The sequence below is a fragment of the Varanus komodoensis genome, unplaced genomic scaffold, assembly GCF_004798865.1.
Source record: "Varanus komodoensis strain SLA01 unplaced genomic scaffold, ASM479886v1 scaffold38, whole genome shotgun sequence".
NCBI lineage: Eukaryota > Metazoa > Chordata > Lepidosauria > Squamata > Varanidae > Varanus > Varanus komodoensis.
The window spans coordinates 933,254-957,072 of NW_025335909.1; the positions used below are offsets into that span (position 1 = coordinate 933,254).

The window sequence follows — 23,819 nt, forward strand, 5'->3', positions numbered from 1 at the left end:
TAAAGGTGGGGTGGGGGGGGGCGGTCGCTGGTTGCTAACTTGACAGAATATTTTCCTTCACTTGCCCTGAGGAAGGACAAAGGCCAAGAAGCTGCAGAAACGAGTGGGACCTGCAGCTGTTTGTTGTTCTGTGCAACCAGCCATGTCCTGCTCCATGGGACTTCTTTCCCCCTGCTGTCCTGTTTTCTTCTCTCTGCCTGCCTCAACAGCCAGTGGGATGTTTGTGGGGGAGGCAATTATCTTAGTTTCTCCCCCCCACCACCACTTTTGCAAACTCCATGGGGCTCCCATATCCAGGTGCCTGTGCATGGTGGCTGTATGAAAAACAGTATAAACTCTTCCAGTTCTCAATCTGGAAAGAGGGGGTTTACTTGCCAACACAGATGTCTCCTTTATTTCTCAGGCAAATCAAAAACGGAGAGAAGATGGGTGAGGTTTCTCCCATTCCCTTCTGTTAGAGCTAGGTAAGCAATATGTGGGGGGGGGGCAGCTATTCTAGAGTAAGCTTAAGTAAGAATATTAAAGATGTTGTAGTTTGACCTCGAGACAAAAAACCATCTCTAATTTTTTAACTGCTTGCCCTTCATATTTACTTAGTGCTGCCTCTGTTCATACCTGGTTGGTGAATGAGTCACATGTTCCGAATTGGACATCCCTGGCAGCCTGCCAATGGTAGCACGACAGGAAGGTAAGAGTTGAATGTATGACTATAAACCTAGTATTTTCTTGGAAATGCCTTGGGTCAAATGGCGTTTTGGGATGTCCTACACTGCTATCCATGGGACTTCAAACCCATACAGCATGCCTCATCAGTGGACCTCAAAGAAGCAATCTGGGGGTCTTAACTTTAAACCAGTTTTGTGATCTTCTAAGAAATGCTTGAGGGCTAGTTGCACAGGGAGAATGGGGGAATGAGATTAAAACTTCAGTGAAACTAATAAAAAAGCTAGTGGAAATGCCTGTTAGAGACTGGCACTTGGTCTAAGACAGGAGATGCTGCACAGTGAGTGTACTTTAAAGGAAATAGTGACGACGGATCTTTGGCTTTAGCCACTGGGGACTCTGCACTAGGGTCTGAGTTTGCATGCTTATTCTGGGATCTTTTATTCTGGTAGTATAATATTTTAATGTAAGGATTCTTTTACCTTCCCTCATGGTGTGGAGAAAATAGATAAAGAGGTATTTTTCTCCTCCTCCCATACTGGTAATACTGGTTGGTGGGATAATCAGGACAGAATAAAGCTTGGTTGTCTCCACAGTGCATAAACTGTGGCAGTTGCTACGCCAGATGTAGTGGTGGCCATTCCTTTGGATGGCTTTTAAGGGAGAGTGGGCAAGCTAATGGCAGGAAGGCCTATCCATGCCTGCTGGGCCTGATGGCTCTGTGCCATCTGCAGGGACAGAGTAAGCATGTGGGCGAACCTGGGCAGGAGGAGGCTGTTCTTCTGTCCTGCTGGTTGGACAATTTTAGCGCAACGTTTGACTAGATGGCGCTTCGGTCTGATCCAGCACGCCGCATCTGCATGCTCAGTGGACTTCTTTTTTTCAAATCCCATCAAAGCCTTTCTGATTTCTCTTGTGCATGTTAGTATTTTGTGCCTCTTGAAGGTTTTCCTCATGGTGAGAGAAATGATGCCGCTTACATGGGGCTGTATAGGTGCAGGCTTTGGGAATGGTCAATCTCAGTGGACTGCGTGGGAAAATCTGTTTGGCTCCTGTGGGAAGCGGGATGTGAAACTAATTAGGCCTAGGTCTAAATCCAGCTGAGTTTTCTGATCTGAACGGGAATGAATGGGTACCCCAATGCCCATTCATTCCAGGTCAAATGTCTGGCTGGATCGTAACAAGCAATTGTCGTTTGGGCCAAGGAGGTTTCCGGTGTGATTAAAAGCTGCCCAAGTTTGGTCCTCTTTATATTTAGGTGTTGTTTTGGTAAAGTTCAAAATAAAAAAAGAGAACATTGTAGAATTGGAGAAGTTGCAGGATTTGCCAGAATACCTTGACCACTGAAGGTGTCAACTTCTCTAGAAGTAAAGGTCATACTGTTTGGATAATTCTCTGTTTAGGGAAAATGTCAGCTAGAGGAAGAAATAGCAGTTTTTAAGTTGAGTGCATGTTGTGGAGGGAATTGTTAGAAATATGTTTTTGTTGCTTTCTCGTAATACTGGAAGTGGCCTCTGGTGACTTCCTGGTTGCCTTCTGTCTACTGTTGTTCAGCCTCAACTAGTCAAGAATGATACGAGCATGTGTGCTTTTCAAAATACAATCTATAAGGAAATATATCAGGTTTTGCCTTCAAAAGCTCATGTCATAATCGATGTACTGCTTTCAAAGTTCTCTTTATTTCCAATGACTGGATTCTGTACTCAGTCTTGTCTTTGAGGAGATGGTTGTGAAATCCCAAAATCGATACTAAGCTGGCCTTTAATGCATGACACAAAAGCACCCCTCCCCCATTATCTGTAGACTGGAAAACTGGAGACATTTTAGAAAATCTTAGGTTGTAGCCATTTTGGGTCTTCATGTTTCAACAACATATGTGCTGGGTTAGGATGTCTGCAAAAAGCCACAATTTCTCTCAATCACTCTTCCCACTTACGCCTTCTATTTTCAGCACTGTTGCGATCATTCTCCTCTTGGATGGGGGGAAAGACAGGGGGAGGGCAGCAAAACAAACCCTTCCTTTAGAGCATTATTTCCCAAGGGTGAAGTCATCAGCAAGGCAGCAGTTTTTCAGCTTGGTGGAAGATGACAAGAGACTGGATTGATTCAAGCCACATGCTGAGTTTAACTGTGAGTGAATGAGAAGTGGACTCTAACAGTGGCTTATTAAGACCTGATGAACCAGAGGCAGAGAGCGTACAGGCAGGCGAAGCAAAGCCTTTGGAGAGTCTTTGTCCCTTGCGCGTGGCAGGCGGTTGGCTGACGCACTGGCCTTCATTAGGCCAGAAGATGTCTTGGGACTGTGACAGCTGCAAGATACTTTAGCAGTATGGCTCTCCCCCAGTCCTTCTAGTGACAGATACAGGGAGTTGCTCCATTGCTTTTTAGCTGCGCTAAAGGGAAGGAGGTGTGTCCTCCAGGAAACCCTGGAGGGCCACATTGGAACCCAAGTGCACTAGATTTGGGCCTTGGCCTTGAGCTTCTCTACCCCTGGTCCAGAGAAACAAGCAAGAGTTTGTCACCATATACTAGAAGTAGATTCTTCTACTCTTCTGGTGTGTGGAAGGAGATTGTGTTGAATGGTTCTGTTTTTACTTTTCTGGTCTGAGAAATGGAGGAGGAGGTCAAACAGAAAACATTCAAGAGTGTCAGGCTGATAAGGGAGTTTAATGGGTACAAGTTGAATAAACGAGTGGAAAGGAATGTTTGCCTTTTCAAAACAAAACTTTGCCCCAATTTATTCTGTCCATACACACTATTGTGGGCCTTTTAGAGAGAACTAAACTTTTCCTGCTGGTCACCTTGAATGCATAGGAAAGAGATGGGTATAAATACAACCAGATGAAACCGCCCAGGTAAGAGCCATCTGAGGACTTGGGTTTTCCTTAGCGGTGGCACCCCAGTTCCCTCCTCGACCTGCTGAAGTCCTAGATACCAGAGTGGGAACACTTGGCGTCAGCTGCTCTCATTAAACAGTCGAGGCAACAAGCAGGCTTTAGAGGTGTTGACGTCCATTTTCAAAGTCAACCAGAACCAGGCCAACCCGGGAATGAGATACAGGGACCCAGGAGACCAATGCAAATTGATGCTTATTGGTGTGCAGGCATTGTTTCCCACTGCCTAAGAAGAATGGAAATGTGCAGCCTCCTTAAATGCCTGACCCCATCTTGCAGGAAAATGCTCTGTAAGAATGGAAACACTTGGATCTAACATCAGGCTGAGGCATATCTTTACACCCCAGCCATTCCTAGGTTTCTTTTCTATAGCAGCCTTCACTTCCAGCAGAGGATTCCACCACTGGGTCTGACACCACAAGCTCAGGCAGTTCACTGAAGTCCTCATGGCCAGCACGGTGCTCCCAAGGAAGCAAGGCATATATATAAATCTTCTCATATTTGGAAAATGTTTTCACCTGTTCTCCATCCAGAGAGAAAGGTCTGAGTGACACCAGATCACACCATCAGATCTACAAGCATGTTGTGAGCTACAACAAAAACTTTCTTCTCACTGCTTAAGTCCTGGAGACAAAGTGCTCTAAAATTTTAAACATTTCAGTCCACCAAGTAAGAAATGTTAAGTTCATAAGCAGAACAGCAACTACATAATCTGTGTTCTGTTTCCCATTGCTGTAGTTACCATGACTACAAACTTGCTTCATGACAAATTTTCTCTTCTTGACCTTGTCTGTCTAGAACTCCACCCCCCATTGGTTTGTCTGCCCCTGGATTCAGCACAATTTCTTGTTCTTATTATAAAAGCCCTTGAAGATCTTGCCTGCTTTATCTCTTCTAATTCCTGACAAATTCCTGTATCTGTCAGGTGTTGCGTATCAGCACTGTGCTTTTTTAAAAAGGAGCAAGGATAGAATAATCATTTGTGCTTGCTGAAGTTCTTTGAATTCCTTCTTGAATTTGGTTCTGACTCAAGTCTCTATTAGATTGTGAACTTTTATTTTCTTTTTGCATGAAAATATGCATTTCCATGTATATGTTTCCAAATGTACCAGGCGTCTGCCGTGCTCATCTTTGAAATGTATGTATTGTTGATCAAAGCATTCTTTTATGCATTTTATGCCTTTTTTATGTCCACAGCACAAACTGCATAAATCTTGATTCAAAAAGTGCTGGAATTTTACACTTGAGATGCATAACGTAAGCAGGTAAACTTTCTTCTGGCATGAAACAAGCACTGGAATAAGTATCAAGTAAAGTTGGGCCGCTCTCAGGCCCTACACAGTCAGGCCAGCTGAAGTGCTTTTCAGGGGAGGCCAACACAAACTAAGCTGCAGATCAGTGCATCTTACATAAACAACTGACCTATGACCAGGCTCTTGGGTCCACCTAATTCCCCTCTGGTCGCTGGAAAACTCACTATTTAGGGGAAGAAACCATGTCTGGTGGCTAATGCATTAATGTCTTTTGCTTGTGACTTTGAGAAGTCATAGGTCAAGGAGGGCAGTATTCCTTCTGCAGTTCATCATATTGAACTGCCTGATAGATGTTTCCTCAGGGAAGTGAAGCTGCAAATTGAAAATCAATCAACAGAAGAACACATGGCTTTTCTTCCGTTTACTTTGTATCTATGGGAAATTCTGTATTCAGTTTTGCAGCCAGCAAGCCTCTAATCGTGGGAGTAGATTGTAAATGAATAGATTTTCTTGTTCCTCAGTTGTGCATTTTTACTAAAAACTCTGTTTTGTCCTGTTCTTCACTTTACACTTCTGTTCAGTTTTAATCACTGATTTGGCTAAAACGCTATTCAGTCTCTTATTTCTGAAAGCAATTGCTTCTCTTCGATTGCTAAGCTCTGGACTGCCTGCCAGCCTAGATCTATGTTTGTTTTTCTTTCTCCAGTCAGCAAGACATTTTTATTCAAACAGGCGTTTGGTTTTTAAGCTGCTGAAGTAGGTTTTAACCGGTGGGCGCTCTTTATTTTTCTTGTACAGATTTGCTTTTATCTTTTAAATTACACGATAAAATACAGCATTTTATTACTCTTAGCTGTCTTGAACACAGGAAAACAGAATATAGCTGTAATAATAAACCACCACCATCCATAGTATTTCCTATCTGAAAACCACTTGATGAGGGTGGAAAAGCCCCGCAAAGAGACCAAAAGTTGATAAACTAGGTAAAAGTAGTCACATTGTTACTTTAGATCAGGGGTTGAGAACTTGTGGTACCTCTGCTGTTTTGGCGGATAATTCCTATAATTCCGCCCGATCTAACCTTGCAGCTTTCCAGATATTTTGATCCACAGGTGCTCAGTCCTGCTGCTTTAGTCTAGCTATAGGTTTCGGGGAAGCCCTGTCGTGCACCATTCTTTCCGGGAAATATCCACCGGGTTGCTCCAAGAGCAGACAGGGTACATGTTATGGCTTCTCACCTTTCCGGTTCGGAGCAAGTCTCACTGCTGCTCAGAAGACAGGTGAGCATGCAGGTGCCAGCAGCAGCCTGCCACCCCCACCAGCAGCTTTCCGTTTAGCCTTGAGTTAGCAGCTGCACCAACTCTGGCCAGTGGCAGAAGCGAGCCATGTCGTGTAAGCATGGACCCTCGGCCTCTGCTCTGATGCTCCCCCAAGTTTCAACCTGCACGCAAGGCAAACAGACAGATGCGCCTTGCTTTCCTCCTCGAATGAGTCTGAACTTCTTCCGGTTGGTGGGGAGTTGCAACGGTTTCCTCAAAAGAATCCAGACTTCTGGGGAAAAAAAATCTTGGAAAATATGAGTGACTCATTTCCTGGCAAGAAAACAAAACAGAAAAGAGAAACTGTATTGACAGGATCCTGGGAGGAAAAAATGAACCAAGGAAATGGAAATGTAAAACTTTAATGAAAAATACTTCACAGGGCATCTCCTGCTGGAATTTTGTTCCAAGGTTTTTTTTCATAAACAAGGTAGTACTGCATTCTGTTAAATGTTATTGTCTAAAGCACAAACATGTCAATGTAGGTATTCCACCGCTTCTGTTCAGGTGTGGCTGTCAAGTTTCCACTTGACAGTGAATGGAACTGAGCCCGACAACTTCAGCCTCCACAAAGGTAGCTTACCTATTTCATTGTTAAGATGTCTGTACACATAAATGAGAACAGGAGCTAGGAGGTCTCCTTATCTTGTGCTACCTTAAGCCAAGTGCTATAGTTTCTCTCCTGTTTCTGGATAGTAAAATTATGAATAAAATCCATGTATTCTCTCTTATTAGACCTTCCCAACAGAAAACTTCTTACTGGAGTATAGAACTCCTAGGAAAAATGTACATGTGGAGATTGTCTTTGTTTCATCTGTAATACCACTTTTCGTATCATTCACTTGTATTATAGGCAAAAAGAGTCAGCTAGTTTGACCCAAGCTGGCGTAAGGACCTCCTCAAGCTCTATTACTGCATAAGTGAACTTCCCTGAGCTGGTGCCTTCTAGCTGCATGGTGAGCCCTCCGGAGAGAGCATCTTGTGCAGCCATAGCTCCCCAGGAAACAGAGGGATGCTTCTCCACAGCAGAAAGATAGCTCCAAGAAATGGGGACTGAAAGGGTGGCAGAGGTGTCCATGAGTCAGACCCAGAAAGGAGTGAGAGATTCCAGGAAGCCTGCAGCAAGGGGAGAGAGCCGGGGTACTGGTGCCACCGCCTCTTCCTTCTCAGTCTGGCATTGAGCCTTTTCAGCCTGAAATAGAATCTCATAAATAAGGCCTCGTTCATATGCTTCAGTACCCTCTTCACCTGCTACAGGAAAATCAGCTGTGCACAAGTTATCCTTGAATTGTGGAGTGCCGCTGCGGGCTGCAAAACAGGAAAGGAGAGAGCTGCCCAGGAAACGCTGAGAAATAAAGCATGTGATCCATGTGTGCGCGCCCGCGCGTTTGTGTCCTTGCTGCCATGGAAGCAGCAGCAAAACGCTGGCCGCCTTGAACACAGACCTATCAAGCCCAGGCGTGGCTTTGCATGGGTTCCTTAGACTCAGCCACCTTCAGACTGGCTACCAGGAGCTGAAGTCCCCGAAGCCTGCACTTTTCTTCTCTTTCTTGGCACCTGTGCTGGTGGAGGGGCCCTCATCTTCCATTGCTCGCTTCCTAGAACAGAGACCACATGATCAGGCTGATTTAATATGCCTTTTACTCTTCTGGCCCAAGAAGTGTTCAGAGTGATGTCCAACCCTTCCCACCTTTGATCTTACAATGACCCTGCAGGCTAATCTGAGAGAATGAGTGGCTCAGTTACCCAGTACATTTTACAGACGAATACCGGATTATGCAACCTCATCCTCCTTGCTTTAAGTACTGCATTGCCAACAACAGTAAAGAGAAAAAAATTGAAGGAGTGTTCATCTATGAGCATATACTTCATAGCTTAGAACAGCTTAGCAATGTCTACTTTTAACAGCAGTGCTTCAGGGGTTCAGGCCCTCCAGTGCTGTTGGCCTGTGACCCAGGATCTGTTTCTCACTGAAGAGGTCCTAAACTCACAGGCTGCCAACGGACTGCAGCCTTCTCCTTCCCGTGAGTGCAGTGGTCACGCATGCTTGGCTAGAGGCTGCTGGGCCTGAAGCAGCTGAGGCGCTGGCCTCCTGGCCCAGGGCTGCTGAGCAGAAGTTAAAAAGAAAAGCTGGCATGAAACGGAGACAGAAGAAAGGCTGCAGCTGTGGAGTTTGGTGGGGGGCTAAAGGGTGCAATCCTGTGCATGTTTAGACAGAAAAGGATTGGGGCTTGAACCCCAGAAAACTCTGGGCAGGACTTGGACTGTATAGGCAAAGACAGAAAGGCTGCTTAGACAAGCACCTCCAGGAACTCTGTCTGGTTTTTGAAGCTCCGGCTTCTTACTGTAAGAGAAACGGCTCCTCTGCCCCAGTCCCCATCACTCATGTGGCAGTTCCGCCAAGCAGCACGGCGCTCAAGCCCTCCCTACCCCAAAGCCCATTCTAGGACGAGCAGCTGCTTAGGCACAAGGCCCTGTTCCTCCCCCACCGCGGTCATTCCTGACTCCACTTGAATGGCCTCTGGCAGGGGGCCAGACAGCCATGAACTCAGCTCACAGCCACACAGTGATCTGGGCAAAGCGCCCACGGGGGGTTTACTGGGCTGTGGACTCCAGAACATCCCCCCACAGATGAGCTACATCTTCCTTTTAAAAGGGAAAGGCTGGACGATGAGAATGGAACAGCATCACCCCGGACTAGTTGGAGCCCCTACAATCTGTAGCCCATCTCCTTCCTCCGCAACTTTCAGGGCAGCCAAGAGAAAAAGCCACTTTAAGTGGGTGGAAGATCTCAACGTTTTAGACCTCAGCTCCCAAAAGCTCCTGCCATCATGTCCAAGAAACAAACACTTTTGCTTCTTTATAAGTTGTTTTAACGATTATTTAGGTGACTATCACATGGCTGAAGCTGGTGCTTTATACTAAACCACTTCACGTCTGTATCTGCACATAGACTTCATAACTCTATGAACTCTTTTTCAATTAAATTTCCTAATCTATGAGAAATGCTTATTTTATAAACTGGATATACTACTAGTGGTCGTTTAATTATTTTAAGAAAGAGGTGGGTGAAGACCAATTCCTAGATGCAATTTTAGCACTTCAGAAGCTTTGGTGAGAAGGGGCTCCTCCCCTCCACAAAACTGGTTCTAGGTACTTACAACTGTCACTACAACTAGGGGAGCACACCTGATTCAATAAGAGCAGAAGGGCTAGAGGTGAGCAGGTGAAGCCTCCACACAGGCCCAGGGGGGTTGAAAGGCTGCTTGCTCCCTCCCTTGCTGAACGGCCTTTTGTCGGCTTGCTCCTGCCTTGTCATCCCTGACTCCGTGTTGTCTCATGTTTATTAAACTCAAAGGACCAGGTAGCAGGACTTTGAGGAACTGAAGACCCTGGAAAGCTACTGCCATGAAGGGTAGAATTGCAGAGTTAACGGCTACATTGTCTGACTGGGCTGAAGGCTGTCTCCTGCATCAGAGAAGCAGCACTGTGCATTTCTCCCTGAAAGGAACACTCAGCAATGTGAAACATGGCAGGCACTTACGTTGCGGCGATATTGATGTACTTTCCGACACCCTGGCGGTACGTTTTTGGAGTGGGATGCTCCTCCTTTGGGGCTGCTGCTTTAGTTTCCCCTTTTGCTGCCTTCTCCTCTTGCTGGACCTTCGCTCTTTCTTTGGCAACCTTTGAGAAAACAAGCACAAACAAAGAATGTGCCAGAATTTCAGGCAGACCAGAGGGTGTCTAGTCACAGTTACCACTTAGGTAGTAACGCCAGGCGCAACCTTACTGCAGATCAAATCATTCTGTCTTGAACCAAAGATCATCCACACCAGGAGTGGGCAGAAGGTAGATCTCCAGAGGTTTGGGACTTCAGCTCCTAGAAACCCCTGCCAATGCGGCCAGTGGTCAGGAGTACCGGGAGAGAAGTCCAAACCATGTGGAGACCTGCTTTTTGCCCACCCCCGGTCTATACTGTAGAGGCCTTGGTGAGCCAGACAAGCAAGCAAGGCACGAAAGAGGTGGACATCCACTCTTCGTTTGTCTCTGCTCCCATCTCTCCAGAGCTGACATTCAGGAGACGACGCATCTGCTGGGAAAGTGCCGGAAGGCCTACTACTACCCACCAGAAACTGACCCAAGTCTTCGTGAAGAAAACAGTCTTAACAGGCTGTGTGCAGGGGATGAGAGCAAGGCCGCTGCACCAAACCTGCTGGTTTTTGCCCTCATCTTAATTCCACATTCCTTTGTGTGCCTGAAGGCTGAAATTCTCCTATTTAATTAATTAGTTACGAGCCATTCTGAGATACTTTTCAGCCGAGAAGCTGCATTAAAAATACATAAAAACTAAGAAGAGTCTGGCTGGAGGAGACTAAAGGCCCATCTAGACGAGCAGTCCCACTGCCCACGTTGCCAGCCGAGGCCTCCGGTCGGCCCACAAGCCAGGCCTCTGCCCCCCGTTCCTTCCTCAGCGCCCAGCATTCGGGAGCATCCCACTCAGCCACTGTAGTTATTAGCTGTTGACAGTCCAATACTGCAGAATTTTCCTAATTTGTTTTTGAAAGGCATCCAAGCCAGCAGCTTGTTGCCACATCCCGTCACTTAAATCCCTTAAGTTACAGGAATAGAAAGGGGTGGGGGGAGAGAAGGGCCAAGGCTGCCTAAAGGTACTGAATCATTTCCTGCTTACAAGTCTGCTCATGCTAATGTTGCCCCCATCACCTGAGCATCGGCTTCTTCATATGGATCCACAAAAACCGTTGTTGACTCGATTCTTATTTCCTCCTGAGAACAAAAGGAGGGGGAGAGAAAAGCATAAGTAGGATGCACTTCACCGGATTGGTGTCATTTCCCCGATGTTCGGCTTCAAGGATGAATGAGCGCGACCGTACAAGACAAAAGACATTCTAGTTCTGCCTAGTAAACACTGCACAGGTGACGCTCTCCTTACCTTGGGGCGGTCAGTTTTTGGATCACTCTCCACATTCTCCATCGCGGTCAAGGTCTCAAACCCACCAACCACTCTATTGAAACAAAAATATGCACAGGAGGAAAAATAAAGGGGGAATGTATCTTTTCCAAAGCAGGTGAAAGAACAGACCCAGCATAGCTGGATGGTATTTTGGGATGTAAGGAAACTCTGGGAGCCTTCGTACATTAAATGTGATTTGGACAGCCCACATTGGGCTGGACTTCACACTTCCCTTCATCCCTCCCCATTGGCTAAGGCTGAGCAAAGTTGTAGGCCAAAACATCTCCAGGTCCACAAACTGTCCGCTTCTGCCCAAAATACAAGATGTTGTTATTCAGGGCAGAAGAACGTACATGGCTGAGCAGGGAAAAGTCCTCCAATGCCAAGCATTCCCCAGTGAGCTGGGTCTGTAGGACTTTCTCCTGCCCAGCCATGCATAAGATTGCACCACACAGGAGAGCGGTGATGTCCCACCTGTGGGAAGCTCTCCCTGGTAAGGGGCACCTGGCACCAACACGGCCCTCTTTTCAGTGCCAGGTTAAAACGTGCTTCTGCATGATCCACCCAAGCAGCTTTGGCTCTCAGGGGAGCACAAACATGAGATAAATGAAAGCAAAATGTTAATGCAACCAGCTGGGCTGCACCAGCTGTACCCTTCCAATCCTGCGCGATGCTGTATGGCAGTTCCACGGGTGCCACAAATGGCCCTTTGCAGCCAGAACCTGTGATGGAGCATGCACTTCTCCCTGACCTGAACCGCAGAGCCAAGCCACACAATTTGCCTTCCCCAAAAGACGGAAAGGTACCTTGCCTGTTACCTGCTCGGGGTTTAACTCAACCTCCTCAGTGCCTTATTTCTGGGTTTACTGGAGGGGTAAGATGCTGGCATTTGTACATGTTTTCAGACTCGTTTGAGGACTCGGCCTTTTCAATATGCTGCCCCACACGTACTGTCTACCTCCTTATCAAAGTCCACAGCAGAACCTCCTTTTGATCAAGATGCTTCAGGTTGATAACAAGAGAGTGCTTGAAAGTGAGGAAACTAGAGAGAACATATTGCATCCTACATTTTTAATAGCCCCTGGAGCACACTTAGGGATAAATACCGGGAAGCGTCTCTCCCAGGTAACCGTGGAATCTTGTTTGAAAGTCTCAAGTGCTTTAGGCTTCATCTTCCAGAACTTCCAGCCTGCCGTCTGTGGAGTGTTGCAGCAAAACCACCCCTTTCTGCAACCCAATTCCATCCCCGAACTTCATTCGGAAATGTATTTTGCTGACAAGTGTGCAGCTTCATCCCTGTTCAGGGTAAGCAGAAAACTACACGGAGAAATACTGCACTAGGAAAACAGAGTTAATATCTCTTGTCTGCTGCGCTGGCATCAAGCACAGGGATGGTTTTTCACAGCGGGAGGAAAGCTGCCATTGGCATCAGTGGAGAGTTTCTGGATGGGTGGGGAGGATGGGGAGGAACTAAGGGTGTGGGGCTAAAGCTCTCACAAGGATCTGTACTGTGACTTCTATCAAACTTGGGAACCTTTTTATTATTGGCTAGAGAAACGGGACTTCGCATAGATTTAAGTATGTTTTTAAGTTATCATAAATGGAAAAAGAAGGGTATGGGGGCTGACCCAGCGGGCTCGATGTTTTTGATGATGGATGTTTGTAGTTTCTTTTTGTTTTCTAGGATAATTTCTCAAATAAAACTTAAAAAAAAAAAGGATCTGTACTGTGGATTGGATATTCCCTCACTGAAATCTCACCTCCTCTAAGCTCCAGTTATCTGCAAAGTGAAGGATAACAATACTAACTTACCTTACGGGGTTGTAAAATGCCGTACACTCTGACCACACAAAGAACCATATGACTATATTATCACGATCCCTAATAGTATCACCACCCCAAGTTTTGAATCTTGTATTGCCAAAAAGGATTGCACCACTGTGCTAAGTCATGTAAAAGCGCCGATCCCTAAATGTATTCCAGCATTCAATATGCATTTGTCTCGGCTCTTCTGACAACTGTGCCTTGTACGTATTCTTTTCAACATGCACATTTTTTTAGCCTTCTAAATAACATCAATTAAACCAAAACCGCCTGCTAGCCTAGACTCAAAACAAAACCGTTTCCTGTGTAGAAGACAATGCAAGAATTAAGTAAAAAATAAGTAAAATATCTGGAATGCTTTTGAGGAGAAACAAAAGCATCTCGCAAAGGAAGGAAAGAAAACTTTTTTGTGTGAGAAAACGTGCTGAACACACACTTCAAAGATTTGCATTTACCAGAAAATCATTTTACAATGTAGAGTGAAGCATGCTGCTCTTTACAGCTGAAAAAGACCTAATTCTGTGTGGATCAGGGGTCCCAGACCTGTCTGAATTGGTGGGCACCCTCACAAAGTGGCTGCTATGGGAGGGGGCTTGCTCATTCATAAAACGGGACCATGACAGGTACAGCCAGTGCCAAAACACTAATTTGCCAGAAACCAGGTGAGGTTAAGGCATGCAATGGCTGTATCAAGCATATCAGACAGGCAGAGCGAAAACAGCCCTCTGGGCCAAAGTTGGCTTCTGACGTATTGCTGGCAGGATGCTTGACTGGGAGAGAGAACCTCCCGAGAAGGCATTCTTGCTCAGTAAGTCCATGTGCCAAATTCTCTTGCGTCTCGCTCTACCCAGCAAGCGAGTGGTGTCCTTGGTGAGGCTGAGGAGCACCTCCAGCTGGGGATGATGGTGGGGAGCGGAAGCACCTACCGAGGGAATGTCGAAACCTCCAGTCCACACTGATCTCAGCCCAGGAAAGCACGCCGGCCCTCCTCCACAGCTTTCTGCTGTCACTTAATCGCTGCTTGGAGAAACCCACGGCACAAACGGGCTGATCTTAGCAGCACGAAATGCGGCGAGCATGAAAGCTCCTGCCTCAAGGTCTCGCTACTGGAGCCCAGGTCCAGACCCTGGTGGGGAGCCTGGATTCTCCCTTCGCGCTCACGAGCACTGAACCCTTGGGGTGTGTGCAGAGGCGGTTCCTCACCCGCCTCACCACCATCAGCCCTGCATCTACCGCTGTTTTCCCTGTTCCCACCTGCACGCCCTGGGCTGGCCTTCAGCCTAAAATAACCCTCCCCACCAGCCCCCAATCCACTCGGCACGTTGGTACAGCCCAAAGTCAAGTCCATTTAAGAACAACACCCCCACCGAGGCATCACTCCAGGGAAGGGTTGCTTCGTGGGGCAGCACGGAGGGGAGGAGGCAGATGGCATAATGATTGGCAGCAGGGCCGGCCAATCGGTGCAGCGCTCTGCACTGGGAAAAGGAAGAACCCAAACCTGTAGCTCCTAAGCTACCTTCCTTGGGGAAGGCTGCATTTCTGACCCAAAAGAAGCATGCATCCCTGGACCGCTCCTAAACCTCAGGCTGGACAGCCCCCACAGGGACAACGCACGACATCTGCAGAGCGTGAGCTCCTGCTGATGAAAGCGTGCGATCGAGTCAGTCTGAGTGTGCCTGTCATTCATGTTTTCCCCACAATGGCAACTCATCCTTTCTAGGCAATCCAAGGACGGCTCTTTCAGGGGAGAGAGCAGAAAAGGAAAACAGCGAAGTCGCACATGCATTCTTAACACACTTTCTCACCCTGCTCGAAGTTGTGACCGTGACTCATGAGGTCTGTGGGACTGGAAGGAGCTATTTTTAGTCCCAGGGAGAGAAGAGTGCTGCTTGTCACTGCTCAGACACCTTTGGAGACTGTGAGAACTTTATGCAGCAACTTGTGGAGCGGGCAAGCACCCAGGAGATGAAAGGTTTTAGCAGATCAAGGAAGCGGCTGATGCAGCCTGTCCTCCCTCATCAAACACCCTGATTTCTTGGCTGCAACAGATCTCTCTCTCTCTCTCTCTCTCTCTCTCTCTCTCTCGCTCTCTCGCTCTCTCTCGCTCTCTCTCGCTCTCTCGCTCTCTCGCTCTCTCTCTCTCTCTCTCTCTCTCATACACATTTCAAAACACAACCTGCAGCAGCTGCTGCACAAACTGCCAAATGTTCTCCAGCCCTTGCCAAGACGTAGAATCCAGCCCTCTGTAACAGCCGGAATCTAGTCGTTTCTCCCTGCAGCAAGCACCTGTCCTGGCCAAGCTCATCAAGCTAGATGGAGCCAGAAGCCTCTGCTTCTCCCCTTCCCCCTCTCAGCACCGGTACGGATGGAACCCAGAAGGGACAGTGGTGCTGATGGCAAGGAAAAGGGGGATCCATTTGAGGAGGTGGCCCACGACGGGCCCCTTGCCCCAAGTCCCCCACTCCCAAGCCTGGAGGCAGCACTGGCAAATCCAGTTACCTTTGTACACCCAGGTGCAGGGCCACCTTTCCTGCTTAAGGCAACGCAGAGGCTTAAGCAGCGCACCTGAGAAGAGAACTTTACTACATAAATGGGAAAATCAATCAATGTCCAGGGAGATAGTGCTGCTTGAGCCCAGCAACTCCCGGAATGGAAATACCTCTTTTTGACCATGGTGCACAAGCTAATAAAATACCAAGCACATTTTATCGTCGAAATTTCATTACATTTCACTCTCATCTGTCACCTAGAAAGCCAAGGGTAGAATACGTCAGCTTATGCCTGTTTGTCTTTCCAACAACCCTGTGAGGCAAGCAAGACTGAAAAATGAGGGACTGCTCACTCAGTGGATTCTGGGCGGACTCCATTTTGGCACAGCTATTCCTCCGCACCAAGGTGCGCAGGAGCGCACGGTGATGACTCGGTGAAGCTGATTCATTTATTTACCTTCCAAACACGGTGTGCTTCTTATCCAGGTACGTACAGGAGCGGAATGTGATAAAGCTGGAAGTGGGAGGAGAAAAAAACAACAACAGATATTTCTTACAGGCATGTCATGGGCAGAACATACCCAGCCTTTTCCAGACCTGGTCCACTGGAATGCAACCCCTGTGTATTCCTCCAAATGAATCCAGGCTTCTGGCTGAAGGCCAGAATGCTGGGATCTGTCAGGCTCTTTTCCTGTCTAAACATGTCCAGAATCGCACCCTAAATCTGCCTTTCCAGTAGTGGAACCCCGTAGCAGCTGACATGCAAATTTAGTTGTTGTTGCGACCACTACAAGGATGAGACTGAAATTAAGCAGATGAAGCAGAACAGCAGCGGACTGAAAAGCTGCTAAAAGCTAATCGTTCTATTTAAGCCTAGAAAAACTGAGCAGCTTTTGCCTGCCTTCTTCTCTCCTCGCTATGGAAGGAGGAACAGATGCCGAGCCCTCACTTACAACTGAGACTTGTTGTTGTTGGGGCCCGTGTTGGCCATGCTGAGGATGCCACGACCTTTGTGCGACAGGTTGGGTTTAAACTCATCCTTGAAAGGTTTTCCCCAGATTGACTCTCCGCCTGAAATTAGATGACCAACAGATTCGTAGGAAAACACACAACGAGACATTCTTACAACTGCTGTATCAAATACGGATAGGGAAGCGGCGTATCGGTCACTGGGGCTGCAAACTTCACAGCTCAGCCACCACTGCCAAGTGAGAAAAGAGCGGCTGATCCAGAGAGGAAGTCGGGCTGCTGTGTCGAAGCAGCGGATGCTCACATGGCAGCCAGTAAAGGCAGGAGGGAAGGTGGAAGTGCGGGGAGCAGAAAGCGGCCTTATATGGCGTTCCAGCAGGGCTCCAGGCAGGAATTTTTCCAGCCTCACCAAGGGACTGAACCTTTGCTCTGCAATGCTCGCAGCCCATCCTGCGCTGGACTCTTTCTCTAAGTGTGGAGGCATATGCAGCCAAAACACCACCATTTATCCACAAGGGGCCACGTCGGCAGACTCGAAGAGCCCTCCGTGTTTACAGAAGTGAGAAAGTAGAACAAAAAATTCTTTAGGAAAAAGAAATGCTAAGGGAAGAACTGACGGGGGGGACTCATGCTGGGAGTAATCAGGAAAGGCTGAAACTCAATATTGCCTGACTCTTATGCGAATCTGTGGTGCAAACACACTCGGAACTTGGGTACAATTCCGGGTGCCACACTCAAAAAGGGATATTAGAGTGGGGAAAAGTGCAGAGAAGGACACCTTGAGGAAGGGCTACAATGTCTGGGACTGTCTAGCTTATAGCCAAGTGAAGGGAGCTGCAATAGAGGTGAACAAAATTATCCCAATCCATGTTTGGGTGTGGGGCCGATCGGGATGGGGAGAAATACCGTGTCTTTGACATCACCCAACCTGGGGTGGGGGGTGCCCTAGGTTGCAGGAGGTTTGCCCCTGGAATTGGAATAGCAGAAAGCTCAGAAAATGGTCCAACCCCCTCCCCCCAGGTTCAGCCCTCCTACTGCATATTTATGTTGCTCAAAGCACCAGTCCCTGCAGGAGTAGAAAGCTGTTCCCACGGGACCCCTAATCCGCGAGAAGTGTTATTCCGTGCCGGCTCCCTTTCCCTTGAACAGACATAAAACGGCATCTCCACGAAGGTGCAGGCCCATTTGCTGTGCTGTCGCTTCCCTGTTATTTATGGCAGTTGCGACATTTTAATCTTCCCTCTAGGACTAGCCTTAAGCAGGAGAGAAAATTCCGAGACAAGGCATTTCCATACTTATATGGTCAACACTTACAGTCTTGACTGGCGAACCATGAAAGGGGGGCGAGTGCATTTCTTTCCCTCCCTCTTACATCACAGGAAAACAAAACCAAAACAAGCAGAAGGCCAGAAATGCATCTGATCCAGGGTCGCTGTTCCATCTGCAAACAAGCTGAGGAATCCTCTAGACTCCAGAGGAACCACCACTGGCGGAACTGGTGTTGCCAGAAGCAGCTGCTGCGCCCAGGAGTCTCAGAGGGGGCAAAGTAATTTGAATCACCAGTAAGGACAGAGGCAGGAAACGCATCGAAGGAGGCGACCCGAGAGAGTGGGACCCATCTGGAGCCAGGAAAGGCTCCGGGTGGCTCCCCGCCACCGCCCCATCTGACTGCATGCAGCTGCCCCATGTCCTTTGCCCCGCATGGCCCCAAGCAGCCGAATTTCCCATCGCCTGGGACATGCAACCGCCCAGCAACCCAGGACTTTCTGCAGGCAAACCAAGTGCTCTAAAACCTAGCGATGACCCTTTGCCCAATTCTGAATATGGGAGCAGTGCAGGAAACAACTCTGCTCTGCCAGCTGAGAAGGGCCCAGGAGCAAACGGTGAGATATCGTATCTTTTTAACAGATGCAGCAAATCCAGAAATAAGTCAAGGGACTCTCCTATTTAAAGCACATAGAAGGAAAAACAGAAAAAAAGGAAGCACTGGACTACCGGTTTGTAACTTCCCCCAAGGTGCATCTCAAAACAACTGTGGCTCACACCTGGTTGCCACACAAAATATGTGCTCTTCCCTGTGAGCAAAATGCCTGCCGGAAACAAATGCTAAAATGGCCATGTTTGGGGGCGGGGGGAGGGGGGGCTAAAACATGTTAAAAATAACACATCCTGCAATATTCCAAAGAAAGGCGTGGGTTAGAAAGGCATCACTCGCTCCCATTGCAATTTGAAAATGAATTGTCATTTTACTTAACTGTAGAGGCGGTAAATAAAGGGGAGGTGCCTGGAAATTGCTAAGCTCGGGTGAACCGAGCGTGAGGACTTCTATTTACAGAGCCCACAACTTGTTTGAGTGCTCCTGGGCACCGAGAAGGTGCACATCTCACATGAGTAACACTCCCTTTGGCAGCCTCTTTGTTCAGAGGAGTGCCGCTTCGAGAGGAGGTGGTCCTGGGGTAGGAGGGCAGCAGGGGGTGGTCCCTCCCCCAGACATCTGATGCTCAGCCTTCCAAGCTACTTTTGATTACAGGGCTCGAACTGCAGATCTCCCTTGCAAGCCCCTTCCTCCAAAAGCACAGAAAAGGAAATTGATCTGGAGCTGCAGCTGGACTGGAACTCCCCTAATAAAATGCGTTGAGCTCCAGAACGCTGATATTTTAGTGTTTGGCTGGGGGAGAAAGCAAAAGAGAAGAAGTAAAATGCTGTGGGAAAATGAAAAATAGAATTATCTGATGATAGAATAAATGGCTGGGCTTTGGCTGATCATGTATCTCTCGGCCTCAGTGTTCCTCATCTGTAAAATGGGATGATTAAGTGCTTGCTTTCTCTGGCTCTCCAAGCATTTTGGACTTCAGACTAGGAATCCTGACCATTGGCCATGCTGGCCAGAGGCTCTGGAAGCCAAAGTCCAAAATATCCAGAGATCCACCTGCAGCCCCCGCACCTCCACTTCCACCGGTGGTCCTTGTGGTCCAGCCAGAGTGTCACCAAAGCGGCTGTGGGGGGTCCAGTCCAGCTCTCAGCCTGGCTGCAGCCTGACAAATCTGGAGGGCATGGGGCTGGGGAAGGACGGCCGAAACGAAGCCTGCGGTGTGTGCCTGGTGTCTGCACCTGTGCGTTTCAGACATCGGGCAGCCCTTGCAAGAGCCAGGGCCATCAGCAGAGGCCTTGGCGGGCCTACCCTTGGGCACAAAGCCACGTCTGGCTGTGCATCCCTGTGCTTCCCGCATCTGTGGTGTGTTGGCATGGCAGTTAATTCCATCTAAAACCAAGACAGCTTCAGGCAAATCTTTTCCCCACTTCCTGAAACAGGAGCTTTTATCTCAGTTTGCTCTGAGAAACTGGGAGTTGCAAGGTTACAGCAAATGATTCCGGATTATGAGGAATTCCACCTGCCGCAGGACGGGTAAGATAAAGGGCTGTTTTTCAGTCTGGCTGCGATGTAAATCAGGCGTACCTCAGGATCGAAGTGCTGATTTAAGATTAAGAAGTTAGAATTGTGATTGCTTCTTCTAAGCAAGCATCTAAAGCTCCCCTCTTAAAGAGCCTAAAAATAAATGAATAAAAATTAAATAGACTGTGCCAGTGCGGCACTTATTCCAGAAAGTGTGATTTAAAAACTTTACTGATATCCTCTGCTGCGAATTTTAATGTTACATAACTACTGCATTCTAAAGACGGGGGTGCCTAGGAACCCCCTTAAAAAGCCACCAAGAGCAGAGAGCTGTTGGTTTCTTCCTCCTTATGGGAATGCGAACAATCTTTGGGGCAAGCTAGAAAGACCCACAGACATATTTCTGAAGGGCTCCATTCTTTCCCCAGGGTTTCTGGAAGCTGGCATCTCGGAAGAGAGCGTGGGCACCCTCTCCACTGAGGCAGCATGGGTTGCCAGCTCTCACACAGCAGCTGTCCCCGTGGGTTTATTTCCATTTCTCTGAATGGGGAAAAATATTTACAGCCATCAACATGCTCATTTTCTACTCCATCAGTTTAACTGCAGACCGTGGCATCAGAAGACTGATCTTTCAGAAGCATGGTAATGGGGATCAGTTCAAAATATAATATTCTGCGCGTTTGGGAGCCAGAAGAGCATACATGCATTTGGGGCACCAAAACAGAAGTGGTGATCCGGCTTTCGTATTTAAAGTCCAGATATTTCTGCAGCCCTTGGGCTAAGCGGCTTGGTGCTGGTTTCCAGGGGAGGCGCAGTGGGGTATTGGTCGACGGCTTCCACCCAGGGCCACCCGTCCAGTCCACCACTTGCCCACCGGCAGCCACTCCCTGTGGCCCTGGGATGGAGGTGCCTGAGATGCCGTGGCCGCCTCGCCCCTTGGCTCTCTACCTGCCAAGCGCGCAAGTGACAGAGCATTGGGAGAGAGGCAAGGTTCATCTCCTGGGGGGAAGGGGGCCACAGAGTGTCTTGCCCAGAGGCCTCCAAAAAACTGGAGCTGGCACAGGGTGAGCCGATGGCTGGAATGGGAGCGGTGGAAGACTCCACCCTCCACTTGGAGCCCGAGTCTCAGACAGAGCTGATGCTGGGCCTGGCCTGGGAAACCTGGGGCTAGCACATCCCCAGCAGATGGCTGCACAGGCACGAACGGGGGACAGCGCCCCCTCCTCTAGGCCCAAGGAGGGTACAGCCCTTATGCTGCCTGAACCGGCTGGTCAATCCAGCCTTTCTCCACTGAATGGCAGCGATGCTGCAGGGTTGCAGGTGGGGTCCTTCCTAGCCTGACCAGGGTTATTTTTATTTTTGCCCTAAGACCTCATATCCATATAGAAGGTGCTAGATCTGAAACCTTAAAAGCATCCAGTCACTCGACTCTGGGGGTGCAAACCTCCTGTCTGGGGATCAAAGGCTTCCAGTCCGCAGAAGACACCCCTTTCCTCGCCTCCCCTCATTTTCCCCTAACAAGTGATCCTTTGATGGCATCCTGGCTTTTGTGCAGGTTTCCCCCCACTCTAAAGGACTGAAATGACTCCCCTAAGAGGTCAGTTATTGGCAGTGTTTTGGGTGGGAGGGCTGGCTGTGGCTTTTTGTCTCTGGCCCCGCCTCTCACCGCAGTGAGGTCACAGCGAGCGTCTCCAAAGTGGAATTTGAGGCTGAAAGGGGTTCAGCGAACAAGGCATTGCTCTCCCCTCTGGTGCAAATGTCTCACTTCTGAGGCCAAACAGGTCAGCCGGATTCAGAACAATGCCGAGGGCCTTCCAGTTTGCTTTCTTGGTGGAGCTGCTGTCTGTGTTTACCATCCACTGCTCTGGACCACTAGTCAAAATGTCCGTACAGCAAACAAGGGTGGGAAGATGGGGAAAGTACAGAAGACATAAGACAACTCCTTAACTCTATGAAGGAACTGGGGACTAATAACAAAATTGGACTTGGGAAGAATTGGCTGTATTTGGCCAGGAGCAAATCCACAAACATCCCTTTCCATCCTGAATACAAGGAGGGCCTTGCTCAAGGTCATGGCATTTGGTTCATCCCGCAGTTCTCAAAATAACCTATGCCAGAACGGCTTTGGGGATGCAATGATGCAGAATTAAAACAGTGCAAGAACTGCAGGCAACATGGAGAAGGCGGAGAGCTACAAGGTTTGCAGGCAAAAGGTCTGGGACTGATCCCATATCTGCCGTTAGGGATGCGAAGAAGGCAGGACAACAGCAGCCGGTCAGTTGCGGTGGATGATACTGAATTGGTAAAAGGCAGCGTCTCTTTTCTGTGCTTCCTCATATTCTTTCTTATTAAAGTTCAACACATTGGACTGATTTGCTCGTAACTCCAATTCACCCATGAGTTTTTGTTGGGTTGGCTCTAACCCAGCCCTAAACAACCCAGAGCTTCCGGGTTCAGATATCACAATAACAAGCCAGAAATGGGATGTTGCTGAGCTGCTGACTGAAAGTGGAAGTGGCCCGCATGGAGGTGTTGGTTCAGTCACTTTTTCTCACTTGGCAGTGGCAGGTCCTTGGTCAAACACCTGGCCCAAAATTTCTATGCTTAGTAACAAAGAAACAAGCAAACTCCCTTTGCTGCACACTGCCCTAGAAGTTTTACTGAAGAATGGCACAACCATGGCCTCATTTTCGTTGCTATGATAACAAACATATTGTGGCATGAATACCGAGACGTACATAAAGGTAAGAATTGCAATTTCATGCAACATTAGACCAAACCACAAGCATCATTAGAGCTAACCATAGAGTTCCACCCAAGTCCATCTCAAGCCAAGATCTACAAGTCCTAAAAGGCAGAGGTTTCTTGAACAGCCTTTCATACAGATGTGGGCTGGGCAGCGTGTTTGCCTCCCAAGCCACAACCACGGAGGGGTGCTAGGCGCAACCACGTGCTAGCATTGGGCACAGCCGTGGAGAGAGGGGGATCGTGGACACGGCCTTCCTCTTCATCACCCACGCAATGAAACATGAGCACACGCACGCACACAGAAACACAGCCAGCTTCCATTACTCACTCGCACACCCTTTCTCTACACCCACAGACACACTGCCCTGGCTGCCTATCATCCTGAGCACCAATTTCTTGGAGAAAAGACGAGGCATAAATCGAATAAATAAGTCTTGGTGTGCACCTGGTTACGTTCTAATAACTAACAAGCAAACGAAAACACTAAGCATATTCCTCCTGCCACCCTAATTAATTTGAAATATTTTATGCCTTGTTCTTGTGCCAGGCATAAAGAAAGAAAGCACAGCCCAGGAGTCACAGTCATGCTGTTCCAGCCAGAAAAATGCAGGGTTTAGATTCTCATGGAATAGGCCTGCTGTTGGGAAAAATGGCCGAAGGCAAACGTGGACCAGCAAAGCACACCCAGTGTGAAAATGGATCAGTGAGCGAGCGGAAGGGGAGAGCCATTCACTTACCCGTGCCTGTTCCAGTTGGATCTCCTCCTTGGATCTACAGAATCAAAATGTAAGAACTGTTCAGGGCCACCAAGAATAGAAAGCGAGGGGGCTTTGTTGACCACCTTGCTGAACATCTCATTCATCACTTCCCTTTCCCCACAGCGGCATCAGTTGTCCAGGCTTGGGAGACATGACAACCCAATATGGGTAGAAAAACCCTGGGAACAACGCATGGTTCTCAGGGTGGCTTTCTGAGAAAAAAGCCTGTCACCTTGAAGAAAACAGTATCACAACGTCACAGTCCAGGCCAGCTACCCAAGGCTCAATTTAGATGCTGGGAATTACTTCCTGACAGTTAGGACCCCCAGGGTATGGAAAGGGATTCCATGGTTGTGGCCCCATCGGTGAGGGTATTCAAGGATAGGCTAGACATGCCCATGATGGGATGTCGCAAGCAGAGCCGGCTGGAGCCGGGGGTCAGACTAGATGGCCCGGGAGACCCCTTCTGACTCACTGTTTCCATGTTTCTGTGAGTTATTGTTTTAGGTGAACCAAGACACTCTTTCAATATTCCA

At 48.2% G+C, this 23,819-nt stretch overlaps 1 protein-coding gene and 1 long non-coding RNA gene across 3 annotated transcripts in view; one reads left to right on the forward strand and one right to left on the reverse strand.

Annotated features, from left to right (window-relative positions):
- The first annotated feature begins 403 nt into the window (after positions 1 to 403).
- LOC123028589 lies at positions 404 to 23,191 on the forward strand. 2 transcript variants are annotated; one of them, XR_006415717.1, is made up of 3 exons: positions 404 to 464; positions 598 to 688; positions 23,073 to 23,191. It is a non-coding gene; the product is annotated as an uncharacterized LOC123028589 (long non-coding RNA). The 2 variants fall into 2 exon arrangements; XR_006415716.1 differs by lacking the exon at positions 23,073 to 23,191 and adding an exon at positions 9,488 to 9,569.
- PPIL2 (peptidylprolyl isomerase like 2) overlaps positions 6,476 to 23,819 on the reverse strand; it is a 52,159-nt gene continuing 34,815 nt past the window's right edge. The window contains exons 14-20 of the mRNA XM_044440613.1: positions 23,263 to 23,296; positions 16,368 to 16,485; positions 15,872 to 15,928; positions 11,081 to 11,153; positions 10,852 to 10,914; positions 9,674 to 9,813; positions 6,476 to 7,727 (exon numbers count right to left, since the gene is read on the reverse strand). Coding sequence (XP_044296548.1) covers positions 7,634 to 7,727; positions 9,674 to 9,813; positions 10,852 to 10,914; positions 11,081 to 11,153; positions 15,872 to 15,928; positions 16,368 to 16,485; positions 23,263 to 23,296 — 579 coding nt within the window. The 3' untranslated portion in view covers positions 6,476 to 7,633. The remainder of the gene's footprint in view (positions 7,728 to 9,673; positions 9,814 to 10,851; positions 10,915 to 11,080; positions 11,154 to 15,871; positions 15,929 to 16,367; positions 16,486 to 23,262; positions 23,297 to 23,819) is intronic.